General features: G+C 52.1%; 1 protein-coding gene across 2 annotated transcripts in view; it reads left to right on the top strand.

Annotated features, from left to right (window-relative positions):
- Positions 1-22,875, top strand: part of SYN3 (synapsin III) — a 377,990-nt gene that overhangs the window by 345,861 nt on the left and 9,254 nt on the right. For both annotated transcript variants that reach the window (XM_069490347.1, XM_069490346.1), the window contains exons 7-11: positions 8,171-8,313; positions 13,271-13,345; positions 17,099-17,201; positions 21,415-21,549; positions 22,405-22,480. In XM_069490347.1, coding sequence (XP_069346448.1) covers positions 8,171-8,313; positions 13,271-13,345; positions 17,099-17,201; positions 21,415-21,549; positions 22,405-22,480 — 532 coding nt within the window. The remainder of the gene's footprint in view (positions 1-8,170; positions 8,314-13,270; positions 13,346-17,098; positions 17,202-21,414; positions 21,550-22,404; positions 22,481-22,875) is intronic.

Below are 22,875 nucleotides of genomic sequence, written 5' to 3'. Positions count from 1 at the left end.
CTTTTAGAGACCACAATGAGTGCTAAATATGTTCATTGCTATTTTGTTGGTCATTGCCTTTTTGGTGGACACGGGAGAAAATACGCATACATTTTTAAGAGAAAAATACATCATAAATTCATACTGATATTTTGAATGTAAATTTTAGATTACTAAGTTTTTACTTAATTTCTTTGATTTAAAATTGTGTCTCTTTTATACATAAAAATCTTGGGTCCTAATAACGATAACAGTATTACTAGTATAATGGTTTTAAAATAGCAAAGCCATTATTGTACTAACAAACTGAATAGAATTTTATATTTCCTAGCAGTTTTTAAAAATTCTTTGGCTACTTGCCACTAGGGATGTATAGTTACTGTTGTGTTGGGGTTTTTTAATATGGTTAAATAAATATTTACAGAACATGTACTATGTGCCAATTATTGATCAGGCTGTTAAGAATATAAATTCTAATGGGAAGGACAGTCAAGTAAGTATATTATGATACCATGAGTTGTAGGCGACAGTAAAAATTAATTCATCTAAGCAACTGGAATAGCACAGAGATTCACTGGCTCAGCATTCTGCCACCAAGTCACTTGCAATCATCCTGCTCTGTATGTTTAAGCCACCAGCTTGATACATCGCTAGACTGAGTCACTCTATTTTGTTTTCTATTTTCAGGAAATTTTTTTGTCAACTTGATTTGTTTTGTTATATAACCACATTTGCATGGTTCCAAAGTCACAATTCTAAAAGCAGGGTACATACAGAGAGATCTAACTTCCATCCCTGTCACCTCCCTCTTCTCTCCTTGCTGTAGATAACCATTCTCCTTTGTTTTTGTTTTATCCCTTCATTACATTTTGCAAGCAAATACATACATTCCCCCCAAAAAATTCCTTAACAGACGATTGCATGTTAGGCTCACTATTCTGCACCTTGCTTCTTTCACTCCATAGCAGTATATACATCACCCTGCAGTAGTGGACAGAGCCCCTCCTCATCCCCTTCTCACGGCTGCGGAGTATTCCACTGTGTGCATAGACCGCCACGGATGCAGCCTGTCCCCTGCTGACAGACGTGCAGACCAGCAGTCAGTGCACCGCCCTGGTAGCAGCCTGCCCTGCATGGCCCTGCATGCCTTGTTATCCCAAATGCCCTTTCTGGCCAGAGGACCGCCCAACACCCTTCCAGCTTCATCCACAGCTCCAGGCCACCTGGCCACTTCTGCAGGATCTCTGACTTCATCTGGTCCTCCAAGGTTTCTGATGAAAGCTATAAGCCTCTGAGAGTGTAGAATATAGCCTAAGTATGGACAGAAAATTTTCTTTTACAAATAGATACGCAATAAATAGCCATGCAATCAATAGCCTTGGGTACATGCCATTTCATATTTCTGTTGCTGTACCTTTAGGATGGATTTTAGTAAGTAAAATTGCTGTTGCCCAACTTTAAGTATCATGTTGTACAGTATGTGCCTTTGAAATTTACCACAAATCCTTCCTAGAACAAGTAGCATAAAAATATAAATACTTTAAAATCTCATTTTGGGTCCCCAACATGTGGCCCAGTGTCTGGCACCTGGCAAAAGCTCAATCATTATAGAATGGAAAGTGAATGAATGAATGAGTGAATCTAATCATCATCTAATCCTCAGATGAATGGCCACTTGGCCCAGTCATTTGTTTAGCCCATAAATATTTTTAAAACATCTAATATGTTCCAGAACCTCTGCAATGAGCTGAATAAGCCTTGTGATACTCCACAGACCACAGAAGAGATATGGAAGTTGGAGGATTATAGAAGAGATAGACTTGTAGCTGGATGAATAATTGTGTAAAAAAAAGTGTTGATGTATGGCTCAATGTCCGCAAAGAATCTCAACAATTATCCGACTAAAGAAAACCGACTTTTGCTAAATACCTAGTAGGAGCTAGACGCTACACTAGACCGGTCCTTTGACATTCGTTATAATTTCTTTTAAAAATCATAACAATCCTCAAGGTAATTGTTATCACATTTAACAGATAAGGAAACTGAAGCTCAGAGCAGTAACGTAGTAAGGTCAAACAGCTGGAACCAGACACAGGACGAGCCCTCCAAAATCATGAGTGACACAGCGCTGAGAGGGGTCGTCAACAGGTCAGATGACAGGACCGATGTTGGAAGGCAGAAAGACAGATGAAAACATGAGAGCTGACCATGTACTGTCCTCCTCTGGGAGCTGTGGATTATCAGGGTCTTGTGTTTAAAAATGACCTGGACGAGCTCCACATGGACCCTGGAAAAGCTAACATTGTACTAAGCTGCAGTAAAAGAAGCAAGATAATTAATAGGCTCAAAACTCGATTCGGGTAAGAATTATAAATCTCGTGTTCCCTGCTGTATCCCCAGCCTCCAGCACAGTATCTGGAAGAAACACTCAGTAATTATCTGGATATGATCGCACTCGATACATATCTATAAATACATAGGTATATTTTATTCAATCATTGAACAAATTTATTGACTACCTGTTCTTCCCTGAGTACTATTATAGGTGCTTAAAATACAGCCATACCCTTGCAGCACTTACATTCTTGGAATGGCAGGGAAGGAAGACAGCAACCAAAGAAATAGTGGTGTAGATGGTGGTGGAGGTGCTATGGGGAAAAATAAAGCAGGGTGACGTGGGTGAGGACAGCTGGGTGGGAGGGGTGACCTCACATGTGGTGGTCAGGAAGACAGCTCTGAGAAGGAGAGGTGGATCCTTGATGCTGGAGGAGAGGTCTGGATGAAGTGAGGGTGTGAGCCATGAGCCATGTGGGCAAGGAATAGCAAGTGCAAAGGCCCTGAGGCAGGAATAAGCTGGATGTATTATGGATAGAAGGAGGAGACAAGTCTTTTCTGATCTCTGCTGGTAAAACCACACCTAAAGTATGTTGCATCATTCTGGGCACCGCATAGTTTAAGAGATTGTCAAATGAGAGCATTTCAAGATACTCAAGGGTCTAGAACCCGCTTATATTAGGATTGCATTAAGGAGCACACCTGTGTGGCTCTCTTCAAGTGGATGAAGAGAAGACACAAGGCAGCAGGCTAAGATTTACCCCATGGGATAACTGGGACCACTCATTCATTCTCAGTGTGATATACAGTAGAACAAGTTGGAGACTCCCTAAAGAAAAGTGAGCTGCCTTGCCCAGTAGTGAGCTCTCTGTTACCAGAGATATTCAAGCAAATAGTGCACGGTCTACCAAGGATGTAGCTGGCGTTCCCATCCCAGGTTGGAATTGGGAATAGGAGGCCTCTGAGCATCCCATTCGGCAGATTCTGAACTGTATCCCGACCCCTCTGTCGGGCTTCTCCGCCTCTGTTTCCACTCGCCCTCCCTGCTCGGGCTCAGGGCAGAGCGCAGGTGTGCGGGACCACACGGGGAAGGCACAGCGGCTCAGGACGCAGGAGGGAGAGGGGGTGAGAAGTGAGGACACTGTGAGGGGAAGGAGAGGCAGAGGGGGAAGGATGCAGAACAAAAGGAAGTAGGAGGAGAAAGGGTCAGGGGAACAGAAGGAGAGAGGGCGAGAAGGAGATGAGAGGGAGAGGAGAGACAGACAAGAGAAGAAAGAAGCAACTGGGGAAAAATGGAGGAAGAGACACAGAGGGAGGCAGATGGCATTAAAACCAAGAGGAAAAGGATAAGAGAGAAGGAGTGAGAGAGAGGGAGGAAGGAGGGAGAGGAGAGGAGAGGGGAGGCCACTGGAGAGCAGGGAAGAGGACGCGGGAGACGGGTGGGTGTGGGTCTGAGTCTTGGGGTCAGCGCGTTCACGGGCCCCGTCGCAGCTCCTGGGCAGCACATGGGTCATCTTGGATCACAGCTCATTCGGGACTTCCTGTTTTCAGCTTGTCTCTGTGAGCCCTTGGAGGGGGTTCAGCCAGTAAATAAAGCAGAGTGCCAAGACTCCCTGCCCAGGCCGGCCGCCGTTCCCACCCTCGCGCCGCCTCCCCTGCCCTCTCACCCCACCGCCCTCTCCGGCCCGAGGACCGGCCCAGAGTCCCCTCCAGCGCCCACCCACCCGGGCTCCAGACCACCTGCCCCCTTCTCGGGGTCCCAGGCTTCGTCAGGTTCCCAGGGACTCGTGATGGAAGCGGAAACCTCTGACAGTGCAGCAGCCAGCCCATTCGCCTTGTAAAAGACGTTTCCTGAAACATAGTTTCTTTGCCTGTTTCTGAGCTCCCTGATTTTCTCTTCCATTTCCCTGCTGCCCTCCCAAGTTCCACGCAGGTCCTCCCCCGGCCTCCTTAGACTCAATCTGGCAAACAGGTGTTGGGCATCCACAGTGTGCCAGGCAGCAGTGCCACACTGGGAACAAGACTCACCGTCTGTCCTGGAGAAGCTCACAGTCTAACAGGGACAGACACCGTCAATCCAGGAGAGGAGCTGGGTTTCATGCAGCCCGGGAGTTATGGAACCTGAGAGTCCTCTGTAAGGAAAAGAACATAAAGTTGTTAGAACATTTGGCCAGGGCCTCTCTCGAGGCTTTGAAAGGGCCCGTGTGAGGGGGGCCTGGGTGACGTGCTCGCTGTTGGAGAAGGTGGGATGGCCCCTCGTCCCAAACCGCCCCACTGGGGTGGGGGAGGAGTGTTCCCGAGGGAGGCCGGGCTCACTGCTGCTTACCTAAACCACCAGGTCTACACTGTCTCTCTTCGCTCTCTTCTGTCTACCCTGCGAAAGAATGTACGAGGCATTCAACAAAAATGTACTTCAGCGTTGCATAATCATTGGGATAAAGTTCAGCTGCCATGACAAAGACTTAAGATGGCTTAAGCAAGCTAGAACTTGCTTTCTCGCCTAGCGGTCTAGGCAGAAGCAGCCCAGGGCTGGTACGGAACCACCTCGGTTTCGAGGACTCAGGCTCCTTCCGCCCTGTTGATCATCTGTCCCCGCTGTGTTGTGCTTGGCCACGTTCCAGCCAGTGGGAAGAGGGCGGGGGAAAGTGGGTGCGGGTCTGAGCTGACACCCGCCGAGATCCAGTGGTGGATCCTTGACCGTGAAGCCCCCTCCTTCCCTTTAACACTGTGGCCTGGAAGCCCACACCCCCTTCTGCTCACATCCTTTGGCCAAAACATGGTCACATCACCATCCAAAGATGCCAGGGGGCGGGGGGTGTAAAGTTCATTCTGGGTGGTCCTGTGCCCCCCATATCAGAGTGCATCATGGCTGTAGAAAGAGAGGAGAATGATGCCGGGGCCTGTGCTGTCTGGAAAACCAAGGTGCAGCAGAACTTCTGGTTCTTTCCAAAGCCACCAGGGACAGCACTGTGAATCAGACAAGCTGTCCCTGCAAGCTCTCACCTCATTCTTTCATTTTGGTAACTCTAGCCCCCTCCACGTTACCCCAAATGTTGGCTGAGGGTGAAACCCCAAGACTATCAAAGGGGCACTGGAGGAAGAGGAGGCAATAGACTGTGAAGAAGTTTCCAGAAAGAAAGGGAAAGAGCTGAAATAGAAGAGTGGTCTGGAAACCAAATTTCAAAACCATACCAGTTTCAGACGCTGCAGAGTGCCAGGGCAGGACGGGGACCCGAGGAACTCTGTGAGCTTCCCCAGGGAGGAGGACAAGGGGGAACCTCTGCCAAATCAGCTTCCGTGGGATGGTGGGGAGAAAACCTGAAGAGTGTGGGCTTGGGTGGGGGTGGGAAATGAGGATGTAGACAAAGAGGGTGGCAAGTGACTGAGCTTCTGAAAAGCAGGAACATTTTGAGAAGAATGGTGGATCCTTGATCGTGTTACTCCAAAAGATAAAGAATCAATGAAAAGCAAGAGACTAAAAATACATAGCAGAAATACAGTTAGGCTGCAATAACAAAGACCCAGGTAACAGTGGCTTAAGCAAGATTAAGGTTTCTTTCTCTCACGTAAGAGTCTGAGCATATAGTCAAGGGCTGACGGGGGCTCTGCAGTGTGCGGGATCCAGGTCCCCTCCATCTCTCTAGACTAAGCCATCCTCAACCTGTGGCTCCTATTTCATGGCCCAAGATGGCTGCTCCTGCTCACACCATCGTGTCCACATCCCAGCTAGAGGGAAGAAGGAAAAGGGAAAGATTCCCTTCTTCTTCAGGGCATCCCCCCAGAGGTTTCTCACATCACGTCTACTCACATTGCATTGGCCAGAACTTGGAGACTTGGTCACATCTACCTGTACAGGAGGCTGTAGGAATCTCTAGCTGAGGAGAGCGGGTTTCCCTAAAATTTAGGGGTCCTATTGCTAAAGGAAGTGGTGACAGCCAGTGGTCAGAGCCTTAGCAGACCTAGAGCACAGGGAGGAGGCGCACTGCGGCCACTGAAGCTGGGAGGACAAAGTGGAAATCTGGGGGGTTTGCAAAGGGATGGGACATAGAGAACTCTCTCTCGCAGGGTCAGCGTCATTTTCTCTGCAAGGTGAAACTCAGAGTCCTCACTGAGAGGCTGGGGCTCGCAGAGAGCTGAGAAGAGGGGCAGCTTGCCAAGCCCCTCTCCAGGTTGCTGTTTGTGTCCGCGAACGAAGAACCACAGGCAGGCACCTGGAGGTACCCTGAGGGCTTCCCGGAAAAGCTGTACCTTGGGGCCCCAGAGCTGCATCCCCAGCTCTGCGCTCAGCTGCTTTGTGGCCTTGGACAAGTTTCAGGTTCCACAGCCATTAAAAGACGGCACTAATGCCCAGCCTCCCTGCTCACGGCCCTGTTTGGGGTCCCACAGAGAACAGTGAAGACCTTTTGTCAGCGGTGCCGTGGATACAAATGCGTGGGCATCATCGTGGACGGAGGACGTCGTCAGTGCTGAGGCATGAAGGACAGATGGGAGAAGGCTGTGAGGGAGGTCACAGGACGTGAGAACCGGGAGGGTGCGGCCCCAGGACCAACCCCACCCTTCCCACCCTCCCACACGGACCGCCCAGCGCCGGTCCCTCCGAGGGATCTGGGCTCTGCCCGCCTCTGGGCCAGCATCAGAACTCCTCTGCTGTCTGGGCAAGGGTGACAGGGGAGGGGAGCCACTTCTGAACAAGCAGGGCCCCCACGGCCAGCGGGAGAGAGCAGCTGGCCCAGCCGTCCACGGCAGCTGGAGTCAGCCTCTGCTCCATCTCGAAATCACTGTCACAGAGCCTTGGCCTCGTCCCTGCACTTGGTCTTGGAAGATCTCCTGTGACCTCTCCCCAACCCCAGGACACCACCCCATGTTCCTGGCCTCAGCTCAGTAAACAGTGCAACTTTCTCCCCCAGGCCTTTGGCCTAGCAAAGCCGGGTTCTCCAGCGCACGCATGCACACGCACACACAGCCCGCATGCACACACAAGCACCACACACTACATACCACACGTGCAACACACAGCGCGGCACACACAGCTAACGCACCACACATATACCACACGCTACACACATACACACCACACAAGTACATACCACACACACCACACACACATACCACACCAACACAAAAAACATACCACACACACATAACACCACATAAACACACAAAAAATATACCACATACACAACATACACATTAAACACAGGCAAACACACCACACACTACACACCACACACACACACCTGCATGCACACACCAACACATGCACACGATATACTCACACACACACATACTCCGTTCTCGCTAACTGGCCTCTCCGTATCCCACACCACAGCCTCCATTCAATCCTCTACACAACTGCTCGAGTGATTTTCCTAAAACCTGAATTAAGTCACTTTCTTATTTAAACTCCTCTCCCTCTTGCAGTGGCTTTCCAGAACATTCAGGCTGAACTCCTAGCCCCTTCCCAGAGCTGTTGTGTCCGTCCATGATCTGTTTCTGCACCACCTGCCCGGCCCCCACCGCATGGGGCCTCGGCCTGGCCCTGAGCAGCCGCCCCCCTCTCCAGAGAGCTGCCCACTGCTCGCTCCATCCGCAGACCCCATTCATTCCTCCAAACCCTGCTCAGAGCCGAGCTCATCTTATCTATACACGTTTCTCCACTACCCGAGTGGAAGTGCTCCCTTCCTCTTCCGTGCCTAGTGCGGGTGTGCAGGGGAGTGATTTGTTCTGTGTCTGTCTCTGCAGCTAGCAGGTGACCTTCCCAGGAGTATCCGTCTCTGCATGTGAAGCACGCGGTCCTGGCACGGGGTAGGCTGTGAAGCTGAGTGGGTAGCACTCACCCCCTCTTCCTCCCACACAGATCAAAGTGGAAAACCAGCATGACTACCAGGACATCACCAGCGTGGTGGCCATGGCCAAAACCTACGCCACCACTGAGGCCTTCATCGACTCCAAGTACGACATCCGCATCCAGAAAATCGGATCCAATTACAAGGCTTACATGTGAGTCCCCGGGGCAGGGGTGGGAGGGACGGAGAGTAGAGACGCATGTCCGGCTGCTCTCTCCTCCACCCAAGGGCTGTGACCTCCCTCGGCGCATCGTTATTCTCCCTTTCTGCCTCCTTACTGCCCTTCTCGGATGTTCTGTCACGGCCTACCCCAGGCTAGGTATCTGTCTACCCAAACAGGGGCTGTGTCCCCCAGAGAAAGAAAGGCGCTTGGCACGTTTGGGGAAACTGCAAGTATGCACAGGATGTGTGTCTTAGCAGTCAAGACCAAAAGAGAAATTTGGGTACAAAGCAAGGAGAGCTTTGAATGCCTTGCTGAGAGGATTTGGATTTGGATTTTCTTCTGTTCTCTGCAGAACAGAGAAGTAGTATGGTCTGCTCTGTATTTATAAAAGACGACTCTGGGGCTGTAGGCTGCAAAGGGATTTCTCTGGAGCCAGCAAGACCAGTCAGGAAGCTACAAACAGAACACACATCTGATTAATTTAATGGTCTTTTTAAGGGAAGTTATCAGAAAACTATGGTGATCAGAAACTTAAAAAAAAAAGAAACCACCACCTCCTCCCTGCCCCACTAAATAATCAATTTCAAAAATATTAGGATCCAGTGCAGCCCCAGGAATCTGAGTAGCCAAAAATAACGATAAACAATCTTCATGGCACCCTCATTGGTGAAAGGATCTGCCCTCACCATTTTCAGTGCTTAACTCGGTGACTGTGACGCGAGTCACAATTTCCACGGCAACAGTGCTGATTAGTCCAACTTTGGCCACATGCTTACTGGTTCGAGAAGGGCAGAAACCAGTGTGGAGAGTCCCACTAGGAAGGCATGCAAGGTGGACAGGCTCACTCCTCGGTGGAAACAGAGGCGCTGCATCTAAAGGAAAGGGAGTGAATGCAAGGAAGGGGGGAAAAGGCCCACCTTCACCCTAGAGGCGGTTCAGCACAGGACGGATTACACTGGGGCTGGGTTGTAAGGACGAGTGGGAGTTCTGGAAGAGGTGAACGGTCTTGCTGTTTGGAGGGGTCTTATCTGCTCCAAGGCCTCTCTGTCTCTCCCTTGGGAATGTTGTTGTTGTTGGTCCCACTTGAAATGATGAGACCCCAGAGGACCACCGGTTGCCTGGTTGCCAGGTATTTAGGGAGCACCGACTGTGTGCATGGCTCCCCGTGTGAGGACTGCAGTGGTTTCCCCTGGACAGTGGGAAGGTCTCTCTGTGTGGGGCAGCTTGTGTTCTAGGACAGGGTTGGCAAACCGCAGCCACAGGCCAAACCAAGCTGCCTCTGTTTCTGTAGATAAAGTTCTGTTGATCACAGCCATGCACATCCATGTGTGTATGGCCTCTGGTTCCTTCTGCACTACCCACGTTGCCTCAGCCAGGGGTCCGCAAACTTTTTCTGTAATACCAGGTGGTAAGTTTAGGCTTGATGGGCCGTACGGTCTCTGTTGCAACTGCTGTACTCTGCCGTTGCCTGAGAAGCTGCAGGACATGCAGGCAGTTGACCTAGAAGGAAATATTCCCAGGAAAGGGATGGAGCCAGTCCTCAAGGAACAGCTCTGCCCGTCTTATCAATCACCCTCTTCCTCCCAGGAGCCCACCGGACCTGTCACTACTCTCAGATGCCCCCGTGGGGATAAGATCGCCTCCTCCCTGCCCCTCTGAGTTACGGCCCATTCCAGTGCATTCCTGGGGCCCCCACCGTCCATCGTGATATCATTTCCCTCCTCCCTTCATTGTTCAAGTTCCACTTGACATTGACAACACCTTGTCCCAGTTTCTTTTCTTGAGGATTACCTCATTGCTGCATTCTTTATGCTGAGCTCTCTGGCCTGACAGCTCCAGTTTGTCATTAGTTACGGAGTTTCCTGGACCCTGGGTTGGCCCACATCCAAGGGAGGGGTTTTGTGTCTGACCTCATTGTAGAATGTCCCCAACCATTCCACCTCCTCCCTGCCCTGCACTCAGGACATTGTGCTTGTTACTACTGGGGTGCCATTCTTACTTGGTCCTGGCAGACACATCAAGGAAATATATATGTATATCCTTACCCACATGTACACATATAGCCACAATTATTTCTATGTGTATATATATCTCAATCCATTTCTATATGAAGCCAAACAGACTCATATTGATGTCTCAGTACCACGTGGTTCATTCCAGCCTTCCCTGGTTGCTAAACTACAGCCTCCCACTCCAACAGAGGAAAATCTGGCTCCCCCATCCACCATCCATTTACTTACCTGTTCCATCTTGGTGTGTGTGCACAGTTTCAGAACTGTTAACCGTAGCCCTGGGAAACAACTTTACCAACTACAGCACAGTGCTTCTGTGCCATCCCTTTGTGTTTCGTCACACAATCTCCACTCATGTCCAGAGTTTGTTAGGTCAGCACATTTTCCCCCATCCCCTTTGATGAGGTTATGTCCTACACTTGTGCTATGGTCTGAATGTTTGTGTCCCCCAGAAATGCATATATTGAAATCCTAACCCTCAAGATGGTGGTATTAGGAGGTGGAGCCTTTGGGAGGGGATTAGATTATGAGGGTGGAGTCCTCATGAATGGGATTCGTGCTCTCATAAAAGAGGCCCCAGAGAGCTCCCTTGTCCCTTCCACCATGTGAGGACACAGCAAGAAGGCACCCTCTATGAACCAGAAAGTAGGCCCTCACCAGACACTGAATCTGCCAGAACCTTGATCTTGGACTTCCCAGCATCCAGAACTGTGAGAAATAAATTTCTGTTGTGTTTAAGCCCCCTAGTCTGTGGTATTTTGTTATAGCAGTCCAAACAGACTAAGATGATTTATAACATAGGTAGATACTTTTGTCACAGTCTACATTCCATCCTACAGTCCAGTGGCTCCATTATATATGGAATGGCCAATCCCTTTCCCCACGCCCATGATGGGCTCGATGGGGTCTGACATGGAGAGTCATGTTTAAGAGCATGGAGTTTGTAAGACATGGTTGGGTGGCTTCTGCCACTAAGTGGGAATTATAATAATAACAATAATGCCTGTCTCAAATCAGGCTAAAATCAGCTAACACTTACAAAACCCTCAGACCCATGTCTCGGACACAGACAGCACTCATTAAATATCAGCTTTCACTATCACGATTCTCTTGGAAGCAAAGCAATCTGGTTTGTGTTCCTGCTGCTTCTGCCCTTGGAACGCTTTCTTTCCTTGCCTCCACTTACTGCAAATAATAGTAGCACCAATTGTGCTCAGAGATTTACGGGAATATTTCCTTTAATCCATACGATACCTGGTAAGGATGGTACTATAATTATTCCCATTTACCACGGGAATATTTCCTTTAATCCATACGATACCCGGTAAGGATGGTACTATAATTATTCCCATTTACCAATGAGGAAATAAAGACTCAAGAGATGTTCCCCATGGGTAATATAGCTAGAAAATGCTGGAACCAAGATTCAAACTCACATCTGTCTGACTCAAGTCAGTTCTTACCTTCTCTAACCATAATACAGAACCCACTATACCAAATCTGACCGTCCTCCAAGGCACATCTCAGTGGCTTCCTTCTGGGGTCACATTATGTGACTCCGGTTTCTCCTTTGCTTCCCAGAGCTCGTCACTCCTCATGTCTACTGCTAGTGCTACCATGCCTGCAGTCTGGTTTCAGGCTAGTCCGCCCTTCTGGGTGGTGAGCAGCCTGAGCAAGGGTCATCTCTGCACACTCGGACTAGTGCAGTACCCAGGATCTAGGGTGGCCCTGCGAGAGTTTGCCCAATTGAATTGAATTGAGTTGAGCTGAACCGAACTAGACCGAACTGACATGGAGCTTCTCAGTGGTGCTGCGTCCCTTAGTCATTATGGCTCTGAATGGCCACCATCTGTTCTCAGCATTTAGACATTTGATTTTCTCTTTTAGACGAACATATTTTTGTGTGAATTTCTCTCCCCAGTTCACCCTTTGACCTCAACCACATGCCTTCCCTTGACCTTAAGACAAATAGCTTTGCCTCCACCACTTTGCTTAAACTCATTCAGTCTTTGCTGAGTCCAGATGTGCCACTGGGGATAGTTTGTCTGGACTTTCCCCCAACATGCACAGTCCCCGCCCAGGAGGTAGACACTGGGCACCCATTACATGCCAGGTCCCACTGGACACTGGGTGTACAGGGGATGAAGTCAGACATGGCCCTACCCTGAGTTTCCCGACATCAGGGAAGGGAGAACACTGAGGAAGTCCTTACAGGTGAGAGGAGCATTAAACTGCTGAACTTTACCGCCAGGTGTAGTGCAGGGCGCCTACTCCTGTTGGGGAAGGCGGGCTGTCAGGGAGTCATACTGCAGGTGAAACCTAAAAGGTGAGTAGGACTTAGGGAGGCAACGGTGGAGACAAAGGCTGTATGAGGCAAAGGGAAGGATGCACGTGGAGGCCATCACAGGGAAAGAGCCGTGGGCAGCGGAGCTCTAGAAGGGAGGTCAGTTGCCGCTGGAACAGAGAAGGGTGGTGGGGCAGAAAGATACCAGAAGGCTTTCTTGTTCTTCACCATGGAAAAGTAAACACTTCTCTCTAAGGATCATTTTTCCTACATTTGGGGGCCTTAAAAATTCCAGAACCACTGAGGGCTATGTTGCCCTAGTTCTCAAAAACAGAAGGCCAAGGTCTGGGAGATTTCATTTAATAATATAGGCATTTTTAACATTTAATCTTTAAATTTCAAAGGTGGCTTAGAAAACAATACATAAGATCCAACAAATAAATAAGACAATCAGCAGGAAGGGAAATAAACTCAGCATGAAGGGAAATAAACAGGAAAATATAGCTGAGGTCAATGTACGTACCTAAGAATACATGCCATAATGTGAGCCAGATATTTGAATCAGAGCCTCCTAACAGTCAAAGCAAAGAAGGAACACGGATCAGTGACAGAAGCCTTTAATGCCCTCAGTGTGTTATTTGTTCTGTTACAGGAGAACCTCCATCTCTGGCAACTGGAAGGCCAATACAGGATCTGCCATGCTGGAGCAGGTGGCCATGACAGAGAGGTAAGAGACAAAGGAGACATAGGGAGGGGCACTCCCCATGGTGAGAGCTGAGGGAGGAAAGCAACAAGGAGCCCTGCAAAGAAGTCCACCTCACCCTGTGTCCAGAGCACTTTTCTAGGCATGATTGCCCTTATTGCCCACAATAATCCACAGGTAGGTATTAAATTAAAATAATCCCATTTTACAGATGGGAGAAGAAAGTTCAGAGAGGGGAAGTGATTTGTCTGGGGTCACAGAGCTGATTAATGACAGAGCTCAGAGTATAACCCTGATGTCTTGACTCCAAGTCCAAGTCCAGTGGTCTTTCCGGTCCTGCCCGGCTGCTTTGAAGAGAGCAGGGAGCCCTCGCCAGTCTCTGTGCTCTGACAGCTGCAAGGAAGCACCCTCATTAGGGAAGCAGGGGTGCTGGAGAGTCCACTCCTCTCTGACTTACTTCCATCTCAGTACGAATAGGGAGAGGCTGACTTCCCACGAATCATGCAGGTTTCGGTGGTGCACTCTGGTTGCAGGTCCCTCAGGTCTCTCCCCCTTTAGCCACTGCTGTGTGTCGGCCTCCCTTGAAAAAAAGGCTGAGTCACCTGGTCTCAGGGCCAGCCACACACATGCCTTCTTGCCTGCGTGCCCAGTGACCTCTACCTGCATGCATGCAATAATAGCGGACAGAGCATGGGCTTTGGAGCCAGAAAGTTCTGTTGAGTAAACATTTATTGAGTAACCTACTGCATGCCATGTTGTACTGAGCACGAAAGGATGAAAAGATTCCCTTCCTTTCTCTAAGAACTCTGTATCAGTTGCAAGTGTCACAACACACATCAAACTGGTTTGTGCAAAAAGCAGGGATTCACTGGCTCGTGTCACTGAAAACTCCAGAGGTACAGGGGCAGGTAAGGCTTTAGGACTCCTTCTCTACCCACCCTGGTTCAGCTTTTTTCTATGTTGGTGTCATTAGAGGAGGCTGTCTCAAATGGTGGCCCAGGGAGGCTCCAGGCTTCCAATCTCATGGCGCCAGCAGAAAGAAAATATCTCTTTCCCAACCATTTCAACCAAAGCCCGGAATTGAGCCGTACTTACTGATTGGCCTGGCTTAGGTCACATGACCATCCCTGAACCAATCACTATGGCCCAGGAAGCTGCAATGCTGTGGTTGGCTAGGCCTGTGTCAGGTCTCCACCTCTGCAGAGTGGAGTGGGACCACCCCCTGCAGCAACACACACTGAGTGTGACCTTGGTATGTTAATTAACAGTTAGGAACTTCTTCATGCATGATGAAGGCAATGTCACCCAAGTCAGAGTGCAGTTGTAGGGACTGAATGAGAGACGGAGGTGCAGTAGCTTCTCCAGCCACAGCTGGAGGCAGGCAGGAATACCTTCCCTTCGCCTTGACTCCGGCAGCTGCTACCGCCAACCTGGAACCCACCTGTGCTAGGCAGTGTCACAGAGATGGTGCTCTCGACCCGACACAGCTGAATCATACAGCCTGAGTTGGTCACACCCTCCTCCCAGGGGCGTTCATGGGACAGTCATGGCCCTCTTCTCCATGGCCTTTCCCAAACGTGAGCTGCTCACGGATGTCCCCAGCACCACCGTCTCCCTGGCTCTGCTCAGTCCCAGGCCACATGGACCATCCCTGCAGGAACCTACCAGGGAGTGAGTCTGCCCGGGCCTGGAATTCACTTTCCTTTTTGCAGCCATGGCCAGGACTCGAGGGCCTGGACAGAGCTCCTCAGTCCCATCCCCACAGCAGCAAAGTCCATATGTGGACCCATGAACAGACCCCTCCCTCCACCTGGCTCACCTGCCTGCCAGGTAGCCTGACTCCTGGGCACAACCAATGATGTGGCTTGGTTGGTGCTAGTCCCACCTGGCTGCAGGGAGCAGGACCCCACATCCTCCAGCCTTTCCCACACTGTGGCCCATTCCTGGACCTTGGGGTGCCTGTGCCCCGTGGGGTACAGCCAGCAGGTGACCCCGAAGTTCATCGTTTAAAAATAGCCTCCGGAAACCAATTGCTTCTGGGCTTGGGCCCAGACTTCCCCCTTCCATTGAGAAGAAACCTGATTTATGAGTGTGTCTCAGGACACAGCTCTCCCTGAGCACACGGTGCCCCACAAATCAGCCCTGGTGCCTAAAACAGGGACCCTGTGATCGGTCAGAGAGTCCAGAGGACTCTTACAGCTCCAGGGACCAAAGATTGTCCCCAAATGTGGCTACATATCAGAATCACATGGGATGCTTTAAAAAAATGACAGAAATTATTCTAACACAGAGTGGAGCCCCTAAATCTGGCTATTTGTGTGTTTGTTTAACTCTCCTGGTGATTCTGATGTACAACCAGAATCAGATCTAGGCCTTCCCATTTTACAGATAGGGAAACTGAGCCTGCAAGAGGGAGAGGCTCCCCCAAATTATTGAGGAATTAAGAGCAAGAATTCAGGTCCTGGTCTCCCATGCTGAGTGAGGAGAGATAGGCGGGATGCATTCAGAATGAGAGGCAGGGACCCTGCTCGGATTCCGGAATTGCAAAGGATCTGGGTTTAGAAGCCGCATGTTCATTTATGAATCTCATAGAGCCTCTGTTTCTTCATCAGCAAAATGGGTTAAAACTTTCTTGATAAGAGTTGTGGTGGGATCAGAAAGAATGATCCCAATCCCCGCCCCCCACCCCGCACATAGTGGGCGCTCAATGGGTGTGAGTTTTCATTCTTCCCTTTACATCTGTGATCTCACGTGCTCCTCGCTACAGCTGGATGAGACCACTGGACCAGGAGCCGGGAGATCTGGGTAATCCTGGCTCTACAACTGCCTTGCTGTGTGACGTGGGCAAGCCACTCTCCCTCTCTGGGGCGCAGTGGGCATTAGTGGATATGATGAGAGAATTCTAAAAGCACTTCAGCTGTGATCCATCTTTATCCCAGGCCTTATGGCTCAGAGACACAAAGAGATCTGAGAGCCCAAGTGCCCCGTGTGACCCTGGAGAGTGGGGGAAGAAGCAAGAACACTGACACAAAGTCCCCTGTGACTCCCAAATCCAGCCCACAAGAGAAGCCAAGTGCAAGCCGGGAAGATTTCTCCAGATACAACCACCCTCTTGTTGCAGGGTCAAAGTCCAGCCTTGAGATCTGTCCCCAGCAAAGCAAACTGGCCTTGCAGCTCGAGTGGCTGGAAAGGGAACAAAAGCAGCAGGTCCAGAGGGCCAGGCCCTGGGGCCAGGCGGGAGCAGCCTGCCAGGCTCCCCTGCCTGCCGCCTGGGGCTTGGGGAGAATGCGCCCTTTGTCCCCCACCAGCTCTGGTCTGGTGGGGCTCTGGGACTGGGGGACAGGCTGGGAGGGATTTCGGGAGCCCTTCGAGCAGCTTTCCCAAGGGAAAGGGCCGCAGGGGCGGCTGGGTCCGGGATGGCTCCGATGGGTGGACACGATCCCCACGGCTGAGGAGCCAGCAGGGTCCTGGGGGTGGGGGGTCCCCTTCCTTCTCTCCCTCCTCCTTCCTCTGTCCGGTTCTCTCACGTTCTTTCTCTGGGCCTCTCTGCCACCGTCCCTCTATGTCCCTGCCTCCCTTCCCCCCACTGCCTCTCTGTCTCCCTCTGTCTCTCTTGTCACATCTCTGTCTCTGTCTCCATCTCTGTCTGGGCACGTGTGTCGCTGTCTCTCTCTGCCTGTTTTTCTGTGTGTGTCTCCCCCTCTCCCCCTCTGTGCCCCCTTCCCGGCTCCCTCTGCCCGCACTCCCTGCTCACCATCCATCTGTCTGTCCCTGCAGGTACAGGCTGTGGGTAGACAGCTGCTCGGAAATGTTCGGCGGCCTGGACATCTGTGCGGTCAAGGCCGTCCACAGCAAGGACGGCAGAGATTACATCATCGAGGTGAGGGGCGCAGCAGCAGGCGCTCTGGGCTGGCACGGCCGGCAGGCGTGTGGGACGGAGGGAATGCAGGCACGGGCCCCAGCATGGTCAGCTCTGTCCCGGCTCCCGGCCTGGGCACACGCGGCCCAGGCCTCAGTGTGCAGCTTCTGGAGGCTCCTCCCCACAGCCTCCTCATCCCCACCCCAGGCTGTCTTGAAAGTCTTCCTGCCCAGTGGCGAGAGCTCAGGGCATGGGGTTTAGCAACTTTCCCCAACCTGCAGGCCTGAGGGTAGGGGAAGAGCATCTGGCCAGGGGTCAGCAGGATTCTGTCCCATTGGGCCTCTTCCATTTCCTCAGTGTCCAAGTGTGTAAAGTGGGCACATCTCCCTGGTCACCATGCAGAGACTCCATCACTTGTTCACTCAACAAACATGAACTTAGGGGCTCCATGGGCAGGCATGGGTGTGGCTCTGGGGGTGCAGCCCTCACATGACAGACATGGGGTTTGCAGGCTGGCAGGGAAGAAGGGTGATAAACTAAGGCAGGGTGCTGAGGGGACACAGGTGCGCAGGGTGCGACTGGAGGCAAAGGTGGAGGGAAGTAACGGAGAGGCTGGCAGGGGATCTGTGTCCCAGAATCTCTCTCATGACCTTCCCGCAGGCCATGCCTCTCCCAGGCCCATAAGCCCCTCTCTCCGCTGTGACTCCCCCGTGTCCCTGGTGGTCCCAGGACCCTCTTCACCTCCCCTCCCTGCCCCCACACTCCGTGGCCCTCCACTGCTTTCCCTGAAAACACCCCTCTGGCCTCAGAGGCCTCCGTCCTCCCCCCACCATGACAGCCCCACACACACCCCGCTGCCCGCTCAGCTCTCTCCCGCCATGGCCTTCTCCTGAGCCACAGTGGAGGGACAGCGCTGACACAAGGCCAAGACACGTGAGGGCGAGCCCTGCGGCTGCCGCCTCCCCAGGGTGTGGGCGGCTAATGGGAAGCACATGGCCAGGGTGACCACAGGAGCCAGCCTGTCCTCCAGGCCCTCGTGTCTGCCCCACTCCCTGGGGACCCACAGCCCAGCAGGACCGGGTGACTCAATGAGAAGGAGCCCGGCCGTGCCAGGAGGGCACTCACACCCCTGCCCAGGGTGGCTCCTTGGAGGTGAGGTGTGGCAGTCCAGGATGGACCGTGTCTCTACCCTCCCCAGAAAGGCCGGGAGCTCCCACGGGGCGAGTTGCGTCTGTATCAGCAGATCCGTCCTACGCTGGCAAACAGCTCTTCTCTCGAGTCCAGGAATCGCTTTCCCGGTGGCTGCGCTACCTGAGATTCCCCAGGTAGCCCCTCTCGGAGGAGGCATTGAAGGGGCTGGAAACGGTTGCTGCCTGGGGGAGCCAGTCCCCCACCTTCCTGGGGAGATCCTGGGAGCTTCAGCCCGGGGGTGGGGGCAAGGACCCTCCTGCTGGGGCCCTGCGTCTCCTGAGAGCCCACCTGGCCCTCCTGCCTCTGCATCTCCTCACGGGACCCCCAGACGCAAACCCAGCCTTGGCACACGAGCCCTCCTTCGTTTATCCATTGAGCCACTGCTGGGGGCGCCAGCCCCCAAGCCCGGTGAACACAGTACAGCAGGGACCCTGCCTCCCAGAGCTTCCGCTCCAGAGAGGTGGCAGGTGGTCAACAAATGAAGGACCCTGGCCGCGCATTCCCCTGCCCCGTGAGCTCCTGCCTCTCGGAATTCAACTCTCACTCTTAGGAAGAAAACAAATCTGCGTCCGTGGGCCCGGGCTTCCTGCCTCCAGACGTTCAGAGAGTCAGGGATGAAAGATCTTTCACATTAAAAAACAAAAAAAAAGTAGAAGTAGTGGGCTTGGACTTCAAAAAACAAGAAAACAACGTCTCAAAAATGTTCCAGAAAAAAAAAAAGAAAGAAAGATGGCTTTTCAGATTTGTTTTTCCTCACAGAAACATTGCAGAGTTATTTCCCTTGGTTTGGGGTTTGGGGTGGGGTCAGGGAAGATGCAGAGCTTGTTACCAGGAATATAAAAGGTATTTTCCCCCAGGAAGGGAAAAAAAGGGAGAAGAGATCTAAAAATACCGACTTCCTCAGCCACCTCTGTGGTGAGAACAGAAAGTTTGTGTGAAATGTTTTGTGATGATCCTTACAGTGAAATACTCAGGGGAAAGACCCTTGAACTTGTCCTCTCTAACCTGTCCCGGGAATGACATTGCTCACTGGAAAAATGTTTCTCTGGGGAGACCAGAGTGTCCACTTCCTTTGGCTGTGTCTACCCTGGGGATTCCAAAATTCCCTGACCTCAGGTTCCTTGTGGCGGCTGTTTTCCACTGCAGGGAACTCAGGAAACAGAAACCAGAAAAGAAAGGGGTGTCAGGGGCAGGGGGAGGGAGGACAGACAGGGTGTAGGAAGCCCATGTCCATTCGAGACAGCCCACAGCCATAACAGCTCAGCCAACGTCGACCGAGAGACCGTCTGTGTGCTGGGCGCTGGGGTCCCCGGACGTCCAGCCCAGGTGCAGCCCACAAGAAGCTCAATTCAAGGAGAGTCTCAGACCCCTGCTAGAATCTGTATTCACATCCTTGAGTTTGCTTTCCAGCCTCCCAACCACAGTGGGTGCTTTAGATCACAGACCCCAAAAAGGCCCAGCTGGCAGGGTCTTAGCAGATGCCCAAACCCCTCAGTTCACAGTTGAGAAAACAAGAGGCCCATAGAGGAAAAGAGACTCACCCAAGATCACACAGCAAGTCCATGGCAGAACCTAAGCCTGCAACCCAGGTCTTCTCTTTCCGGCTCTTGCCACAGTGCTTGGTGAGAATTAGCCTGGTGAGATGCAAGCATCATGGATTGCTAGCAATGGGTTCTTGAACTTGCCACTCGCCCCTTCTTTGACCCTCAAATGAGGATAATAATAGCCCCTACCTTAAAGAGCTATTCTGAGATTTATGCAAGATCATCCACACCCAGTGCTTAGCACATAGTAAGTGCTCAGTAAAATATAGCACTTGTTAGTATCCTCCTTATGAGCAAGGCTTATTGCAAGGACCTCTCATTCCTCCACTTGGCAGGTATTTATTGGGGGCATACCTGTTTAACAGGACACAGAGCCCCTCCCTGACTCTGGGGACTCACAGTCCGGTTGTGAAGACACAGTAAACAGAAGATGACAGCGTGTGGGATGAGCTGTCCAGTGGGACAGCCAGACTGAGGACAGCAGGAGTACAGGTGCGAGGTGGCTCGTCAGAGCTCGTGCAGTCAGAGAGGGCTTCCTGGAGGAAGAGCTAGCTAGGTGTCCCTGCTGGATGAGAAGGAGTTAGCCAGGTAAAGAGTGGCTAGAGGGAAGGACATGCATAAGGACCTTGAGGGAAGCGAGACTCCGATGAATCCAAAGCTCAGGAAAACAGGAGAGAAGACAGTGAGTGACAGAGGTGGTGGAGGTGAGCAGGGGCGGCTGGATTCCTACAGTGGAGGGGGAGAGGGCAGGTGACAAACCCAGCCATTTCTCTTATCTACCAAGGCCTGACAGACACCCCTTTAAGACCTCCCATAGCCGCCCGTGCTGGAGCAATCCTGTGCATCGTTGGCCTGTGTGACCCTGGGCAAGACCCTTCCCATCTCTGGGCCTCAGTTGCTCCATCTGTAAAAAGAGCAGAAGGGGCAGCTAGGATCCCTGAGGCGCCTCCCCATACAAGCATTCTGCTTCCTCCGAGAACAGCCCGGCTCCCTGGGGAATGAGTTTTGCTCCTGGCGTATGTTCTGCAAGGGCCCCGGAGAACAGGCCTTTCCTCTTCCCTCTTCCCTCTGAACCCTGGGTCAGCTCCAGCCTGTGTCATTTTTTGGTCTAGATCGAGCCCCCACCTTCACTGTTTCCGGCTTTGTGGACAGCCTTGACCTCGGCCAAGGCAGAGGAGGCCAGCCCCAAGCCCGGAGGGGGCCAGGGTGGGAAAGGAGGGGGCGGAGAGCGGCTCCCCAAAGCAAAGTGCAGAGAAGGTCAGCAGAGGCTCCCCGGCCGCTGTAGTCCAGCAACTGTAGGCTGCACGAACCCGCAACCAGCGAGCTGGAGGTCTCCGCGGGGCCCAGTCCCAGCGGGAGGAGCTGGCCGGAGGTTTGCATGGAGGACGTCGCCATCTGGCGGTCACCTCTGTCCTGAGCCCTGAGCCGGCACTCCCGGGATGTGCTGCCCAACCGCCAGGAGGCCTGGGGGGTCCCTCAGACTCCTTTCCTTCCCGCAGGTCATGGACAGCTCGATGCCCCTGATCGGAGAGCACGTGGAAGAGGACAAACAGCTGATGGCCGACCTTGTTGTCTCCAAAATGAGCCAACTCCTGATGCCAGGAGGCACAGTGCCCTCGCCCCTGAGACCTTGGGTAAGGGCCTTGGGAGCAAAGGAGACTTTGTACTTGCAAGAAACACTGGCTGTCTGGGAATGGGGAGCCCCTGGACCCAAAGGAGACACCCCCAGGAAGGAACCACCTTGAGGAGAAAGCAATGGGGTGTGGACAGAGCCCAGGCACGAGGAGATCATCTGCAGCCAGCCCCGATGGCAGAATGCAGGAGGCTTCCAGGGGCCCTTCCTCCCTCCACCACCCTGGAGAGAACAATCTGGTCCCAACTGGCCTTCAGACGTCTGTGGGCAGAGATTATTGACGGCTGTCCCCTCCGTGCCCTCCATCCTGGGCCTGAGCAGGATGTGCGTGTGCACACGCATGCAAGAGCACATGTACACACGTGCCCTCTGTGTGCTCCCAGGACAGCAGTCAATAGAGACTATTGTGTCTTCCGTTCCCCCAGCCCCCGACCTCGGCTGGAGCCCTCCCGTAGCTCCTCCCCTCCGCAGCCCCCACTGTGGACCACCAGATTATTCTCCAAAGAATTTGCCAGCTGCCCAGCTTTCTGGCAAAGCAAGTCTCAAAACCCCCACTTTTCCCACGAAAAGTAATCTATGACAATAGACAACAGAATAACAGTTATACACGAGGGGGTTGCTGCCTGGAAGGGGGCGTGGGACAGCTTCTCCACGGGAATGTTCTGTGTCTTGATCCGGGCTGTGGTTACACCCATGTATACACGTGCAGAACTTCATCACGCTATACACCCCAGAACTCTATACTTTATGTTAGTCTTATCTCAGGAATAAGATCTTTATAAATACTGTCCTCCCGCCCAGGAAGTCAATGGCTGTGGTGAGATCAACAGACTTCTTTTCTCTTCCCCTGCTCTAGGCTCCGCAGATGAAATCAGCAAAGTCCCCAGGGCAAGCCCAGCTAGGACAGCCCCAGCCACGCCCCCCTCCACAAGGTATGTACGGCCCAGGACAAGCCACTGAGCGAAACCCTGTCAGTGAGGATGCTGAATGCATTGGGGGGCCCACGTGTGGTTTCCAGAAGGCACTCTGGGAAAGGCCGTCTTCATAGCTGATCCACGGAGTACGCTTGCTCACTCCGGACGCAGCATGAATGAGACTATGAGGTTTGTCAGCCCCTTACAGTCAGGAAAGGAAAACAGGAAACAGAAAGTAAACTTATTACACACCAAATATGCACCGAGCTCTGTGCTGGGGACTGTCCCATCTAGTTTGTCACTTTCATCCTCCCAGCCACTCTACAGTGAAAACAGTATTTCGTTTTTACAGAGGTGGAAGCTGAGGCTTTGCCGAAAGAGGCACAACAGGAAAATGGTGCATTTACCAGTCT

The sequence above is a fragment of the Eulemur rufifrons genome, chromosome 16 (genome assembly GCF_041146395.1).
Source record: "Eulemur rufifrons isolate Redbay chromosome 16, OSU_ERuf_1, whole genome shotgun sequence".
NCBI classification, from domain to species: Eukaryota; Metazoa; Chordata; class Mammalia; order Primates; family Lemuridae; genus Eulemur; species Eulemur rufifrons.
This window is presented reverse-complemented; position numbering and strand designations above follow the sequence as displayed.